Below are 15,146 nucleotides of genomic sequence, written 5' to 3' on the forward strand. Positions count from 1 at the left end.
CAATAACAAAATGTAAACAGGCTTTCCGAGCCTGGCAACCTAGTCCCCTGTTGAGAACCTGCCCTCGTTACAGTATAAAACAGTATGTGTGATGCATGCTTGTGCGCATAATTAACCACGTTGCAACTTTTCATAATGGTTTACACGATCTAAACAGCAGGGTATCTGAATACAGCTGCCACTTTATCTATATCCTGCTGGTGTTTTACTCCAGGAAATATGAACCTTCTATTAACATCACTAAAAACAATACATTGCAGCACAATGAGGTCTGCAAAAGTGCAGGTACCATTATTCATTTCCATCACAGTTTAGATTATAAAATAGAGCCCCTTGTGGCAACAATCTATCCAATTGAGAAAAACAAATTCTCGACTGGAAGGTTATGACACATAACCAAATCTGTAAGGTGACACGATTGCCACTATAGCACTTCTCCTGCAGATATGAATATACAATACAGCCTCATGCTCAGATTAATGGAAATATTAATGAAAACAATGATACTCTCGGGGACGTGATGAGATTCAAAGATCATTGTCAGTACAGAAATTAAAAGTAAATGACTTATCGTCTGATGCGTTCCGTATTCAATTATGTAAATGTAATCAAGTATGATTTACTTAAGAACTTGGACTATCTTTGGCGGATAGTTAAATTACATTGCACATTGCATGATTAGTTTGAAGTATTCTGCATAAGTATTATTTAGTGTGAGTTAAACACAGTTTGATATTCTGAAGTGGGTGTTCTACCTAGAATATTATTTTCCCACTTTGGTACTGTGGATTGTGTGGGTCATGCAGCCTGGCAATTATATTTGTAGGATTTGTTCAGGGTTAATTAGACAGAAGTCAAGGCAGAGTGAGTTGGGTTCTGTTTTGGAAAGGAGTTGCAATCACAATTTTAAGGTTGGCAGCTGTAGTTTTGTTTAGGAAACTGGAGTCAAATAAGAAATCTATTGGAATGTTTTTATATTTTACAAAACTTTTTGTGTGCCTCATCCACTTCAACAGGACCAAGTCATCTTGTGGTTTGGTCCTGTCCTGTCCATTTCCAAACTTAAATGTGAATCCAGCACACACCTAATACCAAGACTCGTTTCCCCTGGAATTGAAACGTTAGGACAAATAAAAGCACAATTGCAAGTTGTTGTTTTATTTAAGACTTTTATTTTAAAAATCTGCACTCATATGCACATAGTATTAAAATGAAAACTATAATAATACTTAGTTTTCAGTTCCGTTTTTTAATAATGCTCTGATTTTATTACATTTTATTTAAAACAAGTTGGACTTAAGACAAAAAATACAGTACTGGTATATGTAAAAAAAAAAAAAAAAATAGACACATTTTAAAATATATTTTTAAAACATTTAAAAGCAAAAAATTGAAAGCTACAAAAAAGATAAGCAGTTCAGGAGAAGTGGGTGTCCTCCGATCCCAGTACCTGGTCAGTTAGGGCTGCTGTAGGGCTGTGAGGTGACTCAGTCCTTCTTGATTTTACCTCCCCAACCCACAGGAGCGCCAGAGCAAATGCGAAGTTCTCTGTTGAATGTCTATCGAAGGTTTGCAACTTTGCGTACCCAGAACAATCCTGCGCTCCCCTCTCTATATGACTCACCCAGCACACCTGCTTTTACCAGCTGAGCAACTCGGGGACCCCCAAACCCCGAATTTTTTAATAGAAAAAAGATAATTGTAGGTAAAATCAAATTCAGTATACCTTTTTTGAAGTAAAACAAATGTAAGAAAAAAAATCAAAAAATAAAAATCTAAGATTTCAAGCATGAACTAAACAAATATGCTAAATGTGATAAGCTTGGTCATGGAAGCTCATCATGTTGCATTTAAAAAGCGAGTTCTTGTGAACTGAAATGTGTGATGGTTCTTGGTGTATATATGCACACAGTCAAGGCATGTCCTTCTGCTCCACTTAAGCAGCCTGACTCTTTTACAGTCATATTACATTCATTACAATATAATGTATCCATTTTTGAGGCACCAGCACATGCCACTTTGACCTGTACCATCTTCTGAATGCCTGTTATCCAGCTTCTCTGCAGTTGGCTACTACACCCAATAAATAATGTGTGGATGCGTTTTGTGCAACTAGTTGAACAACAATATTGTTCTGGCGTAAACCCAGCTTAGATAAAACTATATTCTACAAACAAAATAAAGCAATAATATAGGGTAATATAAAAAAATAAAAAGTTTCTGTTGGTAGAAAAAAGTCTGATTTTAACTGATGTTTTTTTATTTTTTATCTTTGAATCTATTACTGAAACTTCAAGCTTCCTGATAGGAAATATCCAGAAAGGCAACTTTTTCCATCATACTGGACATGTTTTTGAGATTGTGTTATCTTTTGAATCTTTTTTTGAGAGTTCATTTTTGTTTACAGAAAGGTAAATGTGCATATAATGAAACATTGGAATTTCCTTTATATATACAGTATATAAGGAGGCCAAGGAGGCTGTGTGGTCCAGTGGTTAAAGAACAGGGTTTGTAACTAGGAGGTCCCCAGCTCAAATCCAGCCTCAGCCACTGACTCACTGTGTGATCCTGAGCAAGTCACTTAACCTCCTTGTGCTCCGTCTTTCAGGTGAGACGTAATTGTAAGTGACTCTGCAGCTGATGCATAGTTCACACACCCTAGTCTCTGTAAGTCGCCTTGGATAAAGGCGTCTGCTAAATAAACAAATAATAATATATATTAAAAATTGCACATATATGGTTCTTGTCTCACGTTTCATTTGACTATTCTCCAAAGTGGCTTATCCATAATAAGTACAATACCATCACATTATTTTTTAAACATAAGTTTTCAGGTCAATGACTATTGAGTAATGTACAAGTTCTGTATATTCTTCTTGCTTCTCTTTTGCATGCATCTTTTGTAATGCAGGTGATTTTTGCTCAAGCATGATGCGGGTGAGGTGTTCCATAGAATCTCCTGAATTGTTACTGGAAGAATTCTGAGTGAAAAGAAAAAAATCACATTATAAATTTCAAACTAAACATGAATGCTTAGCATTAATATCCTCTGCAGCGGTCAATACCTGTAGATATTTTACCTTATCTTTCATTAAGTGTGCTCCACTCAGCTTAAGAAACCTAACTGTTTCTGTGGTCAATATCTGGTAATGAAATTTGCATTGGACATTAGTACTTAAATCTAAATGTAATTAAAAAAATAAAACAAACAAAAAAAAACATATTACCTTAGATTTAGGATGATCTTGACTGGGTTCTTTACTGAAACAACAAAATAATTAAACAATATATTTAAGAACAGATAACTACTATTAAAGTTAGGATTCCCTAGGTAAACTTAAAAAAAATGTATTCTAGAGAACAACAATGTAACTCAATGGCAAGGGTATTTATTTTTACATATTAATTTGTAAACCAGGAAAAAAAGCTACTGAAATAAATACACTGTTTTACATCTAGGTCTAAGCAAAAATTTACAATCAAATATTTGTGTGGTAAACTTGCCTTTCGTCCTGTGCAATGAAATATAGATTTAAAAAACGATATGCCCACCATAAACCACAGTGAATAAACCACAGTAAACAGAAAAAAAGCAGAAAAATGAATTGATCAACAACTCAGATACCTAGTAACAGACACTAAGCAGGCAGAAATTCAACCTTAAACACAAGGTAACTTGAAATGGTTCTTGGTGAACCTAAGCATGTATGTATAAAGGTGGCCTGTTGCGTTAATAAAGCCTGGCTCTTTTAGAGCAGCAATATTGCATGCGTTCGTGTCCTGTCCCAAGCATGGAGAAATTCATTAGAAATCGCATATAAATGACAGTGAAAAATATATAACCCTAAGTCTTTAATTCTCTGAATATTGTTTGCACATGGTAGATATGGCAAATGTGCATTAACTAGCATTTCCATGGCAGTAAAAGGCCTAACAAACTGAATGTGTTTAAAACTAGTTTCTGTAGTACCTGGCCTATTATTTTATGCAATGCCTAAACTGTAAATCTTTTTATCTTCCAACTTTTTTAACTTCTGAGAGCGATCCAGATCTTCCAATTTGTCTGCATTATTTATTGATAATAAACTTTTAAAAGTTTGACAAGAAACAATGATGTACTTGACTTGGCCATTTTAATCTCCATAGTAGTAATCTCATAATTTTCCAGACCCTGCGTTTTCACCGACAAAACAGGGCCTGCCCATGCTACAACGATAGCCTTGGATCCCCTATTATATTATTTATTTATTTATTTATTTATTTATTTATTACTTATCCTACAATGATATATTCTGTGTGCTTCTCTGTTGTGTTTCTGTCTAAATCAAATTACCATTACTCCAGAAAAAAAATTGTGTTTTAATGTATTTGCAGTGTTACAGTTTGCTGTTTACTACCGCATGGGGGTGGTACAATGTTATGTTTGAACTGTGCACATGTGTATGTGCGAATTGGTTAAGAGTATAATAAAATAGATTCTGTTCAACAGCCCAGCTCCGTGTAACTGTGTCTAGTTTGTGATATTGACAGGTCCAGTGGTACATAATATAAACTGGCGATGAGGACTTTCATACCGAACCTAAAGTTATCACATACTGAGATTAACATATTGGTTGCTGAAATTCTACATTACTGAATTAAGAGGCTAGTTTAGACAGGGAAAAGATGGCGGCTACCATAGGACATATTGATGTTTTTGATGAGAATGTGGAGCAGTGGACAACTTATATCGAACAATTAGAGCATTATGTTGCTACAAATGATATAACTGAAGGCAAACAAGTGGCGGTGTTACTAAGAGTAATGGGGAGCAACACATACAATCTTTTGAGAAGCCTCAGTGCGCCGGAGAAGCCGGGTGACAAAACCTTTGAAAGTATAGTGGAAGCATTGCAAGCGCATTTCTGCCTCAAGCCTCTCGTGATCGTCGAAAGGTTTCGTTTTCATAAACGGAATTAGGAAGAAGGCGAGTCCGAAATGCAGTACGATGCTGCTTCAAAGAAGTTAGCTGAACACTGCGAGTTTGACAATCACCTAAATGGCACTCTACGAGACAGATTTGTATGCAGTTTGAAAAGTGACGCCATACAAAAGTGTCTTTTATCAGAGCCGGGATTAACGTTGAAGAAAGCAGTGGAGATAGCGGTATCCATGGAAACGGCTGCACAGGAGGCACAGCACCTCAGCGCTTTCCTGAAGGTAAATACATTATCCATTTCTTCAACTAAAAAGGCTAATAAATGCGGACGTTATGGAAAGGACAGCCACAATGATAATTATAATGATTGCTGGTTTAAAGTTCAGACGTGTCGAAATTGCGGCAAGAAAGGCCATATAGGACGTGTGTGCAGGTCAAAAAAGCCTGAGGGCATATAAAGGGGAAAAAAAGCACAGTCTGCTAATTTTCAGACGAGAGGGGTGCATCATATCGAAACGGCCAGTGTCTAGTGATGATAATGATACTGAATTAGTATTACATGTGCTGACTCTTAAAGGGGAAACAGCCGCTATTTGTGTTACACTGGTAATAGAAGGAAAAACACTGAAAAAGGAATTGGAAACAGGGGCTGCAGTTTCATTGATTTCAACTGAAATCTACGAGACAATGTTGAAAAACACACCCTTGCAAACCACTAATGTTGTTCTGAAGACGTATACAGGGGAGGCAGTTTCACCAAATGGTGTAATCACAGTAAATGTGAAAATGAATGAACAAACGGCGCTGCTCCCTTTATATGTGGTTGAAGGAAACTACCCATCCGTCTTGGGCAGGGAATGGCTGAAGCAAATATATGACTCAACTGGTGGGAAATAAGGACTGTTAGTCAATGTAACAATTACAGCCTAGAAGCAGTGCTACAATGGCATGCTATATTCATAGGGGAGGCACTTTGAGGGGCATTTAAGCAAATGTGTCCCTGAAGCCAGAACATAGACCAAAGTTTTGTCATCCACGGCGAGTACCATATGCAATCAGACCAAAAGTGAAAGTGGAAGCAGAATTGACTCGTTTAGTGGAAGCTGGAGTTTTGTCACCTATGCATTTTAGCGATTGGGCCACAGCTATTGTACCTGTTGTGAAGAATGATGGCTCTGTAGGGATATGTGGGGATTTTAAAGTAACGATAAAACCTGTCCTGTGTGTAGAACAATAGCCAATTCCACGCATTGAGGATCTGTTTGCTTCTCTAGCGAGAGGTCAGCGCTTCAGCAAACCAGATTTGTCCCATGCTTACCTACAAATGAGGGTGGAGGAAAACTCAAGGTAATATATGCCACCACACAAAAGGGCCTGTTTTGCTACAATCCAGGCCTGTAACACCTGATCCAAAGAAGGCTATGGATCAGGTGTTACAGGGCCTGCCCAATGTACACTGTTATCTGGACAACATTCTCGTGACCGGGAGGAATGACACTGAACATCTCAAGAACCTTGACACAGTTTTGCAGCGTCTGGAGGACTTCGGTCTGTGTGTCAAGAAGGAAAAATGAGGTTTTCCAAAAAATCTTTGGAGCATTTAGGCCACACAATTGATGCCGAAGAAAGTAGCAGCGATTATGGACACCCCAGCACCAGACAATGTGAGTCAATTGATTCATACCAAGTCTTGCTACTGAATCCACTTAATGCTTTGCTGGGGAAGGGCAAGCCATGGTATTGGTCTAAGGACTGTGAGGAAGCATTTAAGAGGGCTAAAGAGCAGCTGATTTCATCACACGTGTTTACACACTTTGACCCAAATCTTACAATCAGGCTTGTTTGTGACGCATCACCGTATGGCGTGGGTGCAGTCATTTCCCATGTTCTCCAAAATGGTGATGAAAAGCCAACTGCGTTTGCATCCAGGACTCTCAGCAAGGCTGAACAAAACTATACCTAAATTGAGAGGGAGGCCCTGGGAATAGTGTTTGGGGTCCGCAAGTTCCACGAGTACCTATATGGGTGTGAATTTAATCTTTTTTTATGTCAGTCTAATTGAGAAATTACCTGTAAATAGTTCTGAAATCAGGAAGGACACCAGAGCTGAACCTATACTATCTCAAGTCTTGGAGACGATTTCAATGGGATGTTTTGAGACTAAGGGAGACATCAGTGGACCACATCGCTTTAATTGATCATCTCAGAAGTTGGGTTGGATTGTCTGGTATTGTCTTAAAATGGTTCAATTCATACCTCACTAACAGACAGCAATTTGTTTCATTAGGAGACAGTGTGTCTGGATTTTCATTGGTTGCCTGTGGCATTCCCCAAGGCTGTATACTGGGACCCATTCTTTTCTCTTTGTACATGTTACTGCTGGGTGAGATAACCCGTAAACATGGTGTTAACTTTCACTGCTATGCCGATGTCACACAGCTCTACATCTTTGTAACATCTGATGATATCCTGGCTGTATCAGCCTTAGCTGAATGCTTTACTGATGTGAAGAGGTGGATGTTCCACAATTTTTTTTTTAAATTTACCCTTTGTGGTCCTATGTCGGACTAGGTCCGACATTACAATTTTCCCTTTCCGGTCTGATGTCAGACCCTGTCAGCATCATCAAAAAGACGTAAAGCACAGGTCTCTAGTTGTTTTTTTCTCCAGAAAAACCATTCAATGGCCAAGTGAGACCGATATGAGCCGAGAGAAACCGAAAAAAAAGGGGTGGATCTGAGCAATACACATAGCCCCGGCACCACAGAGATAACATGGCCATAAACAAACAAGATAGCTGCTTCTGCATCCAGCGCTCAAAGAATATCACAGACATTTGCAGAGCTTTTGGAGATGTTACAGTAATACAATAATGACTTGGATCGCATTATTGAGGAGTTTGGTGATAAAACGAGTGATCAGGAGATGATTTATCAGTATGCGCGACTATGAAGAGGTTTGTGAAAAATACAGCGAACAAGGTGGGGCAGGGCTGGAGATGCAGTACTGAGTGTCATGCTGATATGCAGTGCCTTTTAAACCTGTTTTACTGTGAAAAAATACTTTTAAACAGCACATCTAAAATAAACTGCGCATGTAAAAATAAATTGGACCCGACGCGCCTAATAAATGGACTGCAAAGGGTTAAACTCTTATAAGACAGAGGTTCTATTATTAGGTTCTGGGCAATTTGACCACAAACATAAAAATGGAAGTGACAAACCTAGGGGTCTTATTTGACTCTGATTTATCTTTTGAGTTGCATATTCGTAATGTCACCAAAGTGTCATTTTACCATTTGCGAAACATTGCTAAAATTAGGTCATTTCACTCTTTATCTGAGAAACTAATTCATGCTTTTCAGTCTTCCTGACTTGACTACTGCAATGCTCTATTCGCTGGGCTTCCTGGTTACGCCATAAATCGCCTGCAGTTTATACAGAATCCAGCTGCTAGGCTTCTCAGCAGAACGAAAAAAAAGAGACCATATAACACCTGTGCTGACTTCACTGCACTGGCTCCCAGTGAAGTTTAGAGTTTATTTTAAAATTGTACTTTTGGCTTATAAAGCACTTAAAGGTATGGCATGAGATTATATAAAGGAGCTTCTAGTCACTTATAATCCAGGGCTAACAATGGAACGTGAAACAAGCAATGTGATTGGTCGAGCAAGGTTCCAGTTGTACGTATATTGAATGGATACAGACATCTGGAGCCTTGTCACATATTTCAAATCACTGCACTACAAGTTACCAAAGTCTGAATGAAGGTGTATTACAGTGAATGCCCTGTTAGAGCATTAAGGTACCTACTCAGTGCAAGACCCTGTTAACTTCAATGACATCTATACTATTAAAAACATTGACTGAAATAATTTTATCTTCATTCTACAATCACAGCCCGTCAATAACTTCAGACATGCATTTCATGGTTAATAAAAAGGGAGCTTTATCAAGTACTGTACTACTGCACTCGTGGCTTGAAATTATACTGTTTGTAGTGTACTACATAGACCGATTCTTTCTCATTCTCTATTAATTTTTTAATTACCTAACAGCTTTGCTGGCACAGTGAAAGTGTCTCTGGATAAGCCACTGACCTTTACTTTCCAAGCCTGGTTAAAATCTAGCCAGGGGACAACATTAAATTTCATCAATTCCAATTGAATGTCTTAATTGTTGTCTGTTATATGCCCAGATATCATCCTTGGTGGTATATGCCTCACAGGTGTTGAGTCACACCATTCACTGGACCTAACCCAATAACATCATCCTACTTGTAACACTATATTTCCCATTACACTTGTACTATCATGTAGTTGTTCAACCAAATGTCATTGTCTGGACTGCTAGCATTTGTTGTTACAAAATTGCTTGCCTCTTGACATTTAGTTCCTATTGCTGTGTGATCAGACCTGACACAATTGGGCTTGCCTGATGATGTTATCATAAAATAGATTATTTGTCTACCACCCCAGTGGAAATCTGCCACCCTGATAGCTTCCTGTAAATGCATTAGACACACATTATCCCTTGCACTTATCTCCTAAAGGATTACAGAATAGAAACAGTGCACCCCTAACAGTGCATGACAGTTGTTGTATTGTATTTTTATGTGAATCTAAGAGCCCACTCAGGCATCTTGTTTACTAAATATATTGATGTAGATAATTGTTGTCTCTTTCATAATAAGCACCCAGCTCAAACTCCCTTCAAAATCACAACATGAAAGGAACGGAGCAAACAAAGTGCTTACGTTTGTGTTTTATCACATTTCTTCAGAATCGGGCCCTAAATGTTATCCATTTATTGCTAACCGGATGGGATGTGTGTCCTTCTTTTAACCTCGAAAAGTAGTTTCTGCAATGGCTAGCACAGGTACACAGTCTTGGGGGACGTGATTGCTTAGGGGAAAATTCTGCACAATAACATTCAGGGAGCGTCTTGCTTATTAAAATGATTTGCATATTTTTGATGCAGAGACGGTTATCTATTCAGTGATGCCAAGATATTTAGTAAGCAAGGAATCTGAGAGGGCAATACATGGGTAATAAATGTACCATCACCTAGCTGTTCTGTATGTAATAAAAAATGTAATAACTTGCAGCCTTTTTAAAATAAATATTTTGCATATTTTTAAAGAGGATACGATTTTCTATTCATCACCAGGTGCAGCCTCGCATCACCCTGCCTTTATTGGGAATGGAATGTATTTGAGACTTATTTATCTAAAAATGCAGGGAAGCGTTGCGTTGCTCAGCATAGCATTCAAATTGAAGGGGCACTTAAGGGAGAGATTAATGAAGGAACGCAGGTGTGGACTGCATATCACAGATTGGAAAACACCACTGTTGTGGTAACACTGCCCTACGAGCTACAGCATAGTTATCTCAAATAATCTAAAAAAATTACTTGTTTGTGAAAACTCATGATACGTTATAGATAATGATTGGAAAGATCTCCACAAACTGTCATGATACTGTCAATAGCATACAAATTCAAAGCTGATAGTAATTGCTGAGGCAGTGAAACTGGTAGACCTCTACTGATGCCTTCCAGATAATTAAATATTTTAATATACAAGATACCGCGCATAATTCATACAAAGTCTTGAATAATGAACATCTGAGCCTCTTGATAATATCCTCTTGAGAATTTCCCTCCAATTATTTGGGCATCAGGTGTGTAAAAGATTCTCTCACAAAGGAAAATAAACTGATGGATTATGGCAAAGTAACAGCTTTGCTACAGTAAGGAAACAAATAAAGGAAATAGAGCTGCCGAACCTTTTTCAGCAAAAACCTGAAGCGTGTAATCATCATACTTTTTTTTTTTTTTTACTGTGCTAGATTTGAGCTAGTGATAGATATCTATCAGTGTTTTCAAACTGCTGTTGTTGAAGGTTACCGATACAATTTTACCCAGCTCAGCCCTTATTTGGCAATGCATTCAGTTGTTAGTCATATGCTTCTTCACAGCATACCTGTTTCAAGAGTCGGACAGGACTGTGCTCTCTAATTGTGTTTTTTAAGCAGTAATTCCATATTTGTATTATGTGAGAATTGCACTGCAATGAAATGCCACTCTTTTTCGGTACTTGACTTGACTGTGATTACAATGTTATAAGGTCTTCAAATTTAGTGAGTTTCCACAAGCTGGGTTTATACAGCCTTGCTAAAAATCATTACGGATAAAGCATTGAATGTCTTCATTTTGTGCACAGAGAAAACTGTTTAAACTGTAGAAACAGAGTAGAGACATTTTATTCAGACATGCCAGTAACATTGCAAAATGACATTAAGTTAACATATATTTTGAGAGCCCTTGGAGCTGGTGTCACTAATACACTTAGAAATAAGGGCTGGATGCCACCTGGTGACAGCCCTCCAGGGGAGAGAAAAGCTGCTGCAGAAGAGGAGGAAGGGAGGAGCAGAAATGTGAAAACTAAACAACAAATTGTAACCGAATGAGGTGGTGAGTTTAAATAATATGTTGAATCTAGTTAATTACATTGTCTGGCTGAAATACGTTCTTATATATTCTTCTTATTGCATATATTATATAAACAATGTCCATACTAGTATCCACATTTCCCAGTGTCGGACACTATACACCCCAGTCCATGTATGAATGTGCAGTTAGTGGCATGTTATGCAGTACATTTAACACTGTCCTGACTACCTGTAATGACACATGGACTGTAGGAAAAACAGGCAAAATATTAATTTAACCTTAATATTAGTTAAAACGTTCCTGAAATAAGACTAGCCTGTCTCATAATGTTTTGATCTGATACTAAATTAACATTATAAACATAGCTTTTTTTCATTGTGTGAATGGTAAGTTGTGGTTGCTTCAGCTATACAGTACGTGACTTTAACTGCCAGCAGTTACCCCAAGTCTTCCTGTTTATGAATTGTATATGCCGATATGGTAAAAATGGTCTGATAGCTGTCTGCCAGAGTAAGTGAATTTCCTGTTTACTCAAACACTCGCACACTTTGTTTTACTCTATTGGAACACCTTCTACCTTTGTGGTATTATTTCTATTACTACTTACCAGACTTTGATAATGATGCAGATAAAAACTGTTGCAATTATGGTGAGTCCTGTTGCTGCTGAAAAACATATCAGGATATACTCCCCTACAAAATAAATGAAAACAACTAATTCAATTAAAACATACAGTTCATACTGTTGTTAAGTTGAAAAAACTGCTATAAGAGAACTAAGATATAACCAACAAGTCCAGCAAGTTCAGTGGTACCTCACATATAATGCATTTACAGGAAACACAGAATAATTGGCTGAACCTTTGTTTTTTATTTCATAATGTTTCTGGAATGGCTACTTCAATGTGGTACCAGTTGTATTGTGCATATGAGATATAGACTTACCATCAGCCACTTAAAACACAATGACATGTACTATATGGCAGTGAACAATTAATAAAAAGTTTTAATAAACTACAGGTTTCCTCAAGAGTGTAATCAAGACTGCAAACTTTTTGTGAAATAGAAAATACTTAAATAAAACCTTACAGGATCTGTCTTCTGAGGTAATTCTAACATCAATCTGAACAGAAGCTCGATGATGGTAGTACGATGCCTCACAGATGTATATTCCAGACTGACTTTCCTTAAAAGGCCCTTCAAAGAACAGTACATTTCCCAGCAGTTTCACAGGAGACACACCATGCATCCTAAGATATAAAAATATATACATCTATGACCATGAATGATGAATTTCAGCATCATCAAAGCCAACCTACTGTATATTAAACATTTCTTATCGGCAAGCAATACGTCAGCCTCTCTGAACTGATAAGGCCCAATTATCCTCTGAAATTTCCATCTTCCATTATTATTGTCTGCTACAAACTGAATGGAACAGCGGACCATGGGAAAAGAATGGTGTTGATGGCTCCTTGGGCCGAGCCATTGTGGAGACATGAGGTATCTACAGACTTGCTATGACAGCAACCCTTAGGAAGCACAGTGTCCGTCTTCCCATGGTCTGCTGCTGATTAACCATGAAATGGTCAAGTGACTTTTACACAAACCTGTAGTGTATGTTGGAGGAGTTCTCCATTATTACAGCTTTTATATGTAATGTATTTGGCTGTTTTTTTCTCCGCTCAGAACATAATGGGTTCACAACTGTAGGTTTGCTTTATGAACGCAGTGTCTTAGCTTACCTCCTACATTCTAAACGGTACAGTGGTACATTGCCATTCACTTTCAGTTCAATTGTCTGGTTTGGACGACCCCTCTGCAGGATTACTTTGCCATTCATTCGACTTTCATGTAATACTTTTATGGAAGAAATATCTGCAAGTACAACAGAATGTTATTTGTGTGCTGCAGGAGGAAAACTGAAAGATTATCAGGTGTAGTGTTTGATTTGTTAAAGAGTACTGTACTTACAGTACTGAGGTATGTGTATTATCCTTTTCTCTGTAGCCAGACGCTCTCCATGATTAATAACACAAGTTATGTTCTGCCCTTCATGTAGGGCAAATGGAAATTCATAGATACTGGTAAGCATTCCTGTTCCATTTTCATATTTGTATGTTATATTCCCAGTATTATTCTTTGGTAGGACCCAAGAGATTTTTCCAGTTGGACTCCCAATGGACTGGCATACAGCTAATCTATTTTGTGTGTTTTTTGGTGTAGCCAAAAAAATTTTAATGATAATATTTGGATCTGGAAATAAATCAAGAAAGACTTTTATAGTAAATTTCACAATACAAATTCAGTCAGGGAACTCATGCGATAGATAAAATATTTATTACACATTAGACACGATAACACATTTATGCGTATTATACGTTCTTGGATAAAGCATTTAACATATAATACATCTTTGGCCTCGCCTCAGGGAACCCCCTGCCCATACATTTTTCCTCTGGTAAGTGGAGAGGCTGACTGTAGGAAAACCATGGGCAGGGGGCAGGATAGCTGCCCTCCCCTTTAGATGAAGCCAAAAAACAGATGGAGGCTGGGGAGGTGGAGGCAAACTAACTCACAGCAGGGAGGTAATGGATCAGGTAAGAGTTTAATACCTTCCCTGACAATCACTGGACAAGTAATTATGTTGTTAGCGATATGGTACTGCTTTTTCAATTGACAATGTCTGGTTACCGACACTTAATAAGCTTGATTTAATTAACTGATTAAAAGTGAGTTCCCAGCCTGAACCACCACTTTGCTTCATTTCTGTTTATTTAAGGATTAATGTGCATGTCAGTAAACGCATAAAACGCAGTAAACTGTACAAAATAAAATGCGTTTTATTGGCACCTGGGGGATGGAAGAGAATACTATTTTTATTTTCACATAATGTTGAAGAAATAAGGCCCATCGTTGGGAAATTAAGATGACAATGATGTCATTATTAATGAGGAAAATTTGAAATTTCTCTGTCTTATCAGGTTCTTCAAATAAATACTTGCGGACATTGGATCGGGTGTTCAGGATATATTATTACTTATAAAAACTAACATATACGTCTCTGTGATGGTTGTTCCATTCAAGTTAATTTTCACATTGCCTGCATGGACCAAGGAGACCATGCCTTGTTGAATGTAAATTGTGCTTTTCTGTTGATTTATTTTATCAATTGTTAGACTGAGAGTGATTCTCTCTTCTAGGAAATTAGATCAGATCTCTGCCAGTAAGTCCTACTGAGTGGTTCCCTATATCAGAGCAGCTCTTGGTTCAACTGATATTTAACAAGCTACATCAGATTATTCATTACAGATATGAATACAAGATAGAACATGTTTTATTCAGAGGGCTCTGCTTTAATTATTACAATAATGGACAGTCAGGACAGGTGGAAGCATTGAAGATATATGCTTTAATATTATTTCAGCATTAATGCTCAAGCCAACAACCATTGCCTGCTAGTTAATTGACTGCAGTGACAGTTAGAAGTCCCGGGCCAAAGCACATTAAGAAAAACAAGGTGAATTACCTAATGACCGCTGCAGAGGATTTTAATGCTTTTATAAACGAAAGCATGTTTTTTGCCAATGAAGACATTTTTTAAATGTGTTTTAAATTTATATTTTATGTCGATGTTTAAAGCGAGTGTCAAGACTCTCGAGTCCTGTTCGCTTTAACAGTGGGCATTTACCTATGGGATAATGAGCACTCAACTCTGAACCCGACCGGCTGATCAGTGAGTTTTATAATGTATAAAAAGGTTATAAACATTGCTAT

The 15,146-nt window shown here is 37.6% G+C and overlaps 1 protein-coding gene across 4 annotated transcripts in view; it reads right to left on the reverse strand.

The window, feature by feature from the left end:
- Positions 1 to 1,165: 1,165 nt before the first annotated feature.
- The window catches only part of LOC117405380 (uncharacterized), a 34,179-nt gene continuing 20,198 nt past the window's right edge, over positions 1,166 to 15,146 (reverse strand). For 3 of the 4 annotated variants that reach the window (XM_034922470.2, XM_034922466.2, XM_034922464.2), the window contains 6 exons: positions 13,344 to 13,625; positions 13,115 to 13,247; positions 12,459 to 12,619; positions 11,978 to 12,062; positions 3,228 to 3,261; positions 1,166 to 2,981 (listed from right to left, as the gene is read on the reverse strand). In XM_034922470.2, the coding sequence (XP_034778361.2) occupies positions 2,817 to 2,981; positions 3,228 to 3,261; positions 11,978 to 12,062; positions 12,459 to 12,619; positions 13,115 to 13,247; positions 13,344 to 13,625 (860 nt within the window). In that variant the 3' untranslated portion in view covers positions 1,166 to 2,816. The remainder of the gene's footprint in view (positions 2,982 to 3,227; positions 3,262 to 11,977; positions 12,063 to 12,458; positions 12,620 to 13,114; positions 13,248 to 13,343; positions 13,626 to 15,146) is intronic. The other variant, XM_034922471.2, reaches the window with a different exon arrangement.

Source organism: Acipenser ruthenus, chromosome 9, assembly GCF_902713425.1.
Source record: "Acipenser ruthenus chromosome 9, fAciRut3.2 maternal haplotype, whole genome shotgun sequence".
NCBI lineage: Eukaryota > Metazoa > Chordata > Actinopteri > Acipenseriformes > Acipenseridae > Acipenser > Acipenser ruthenus.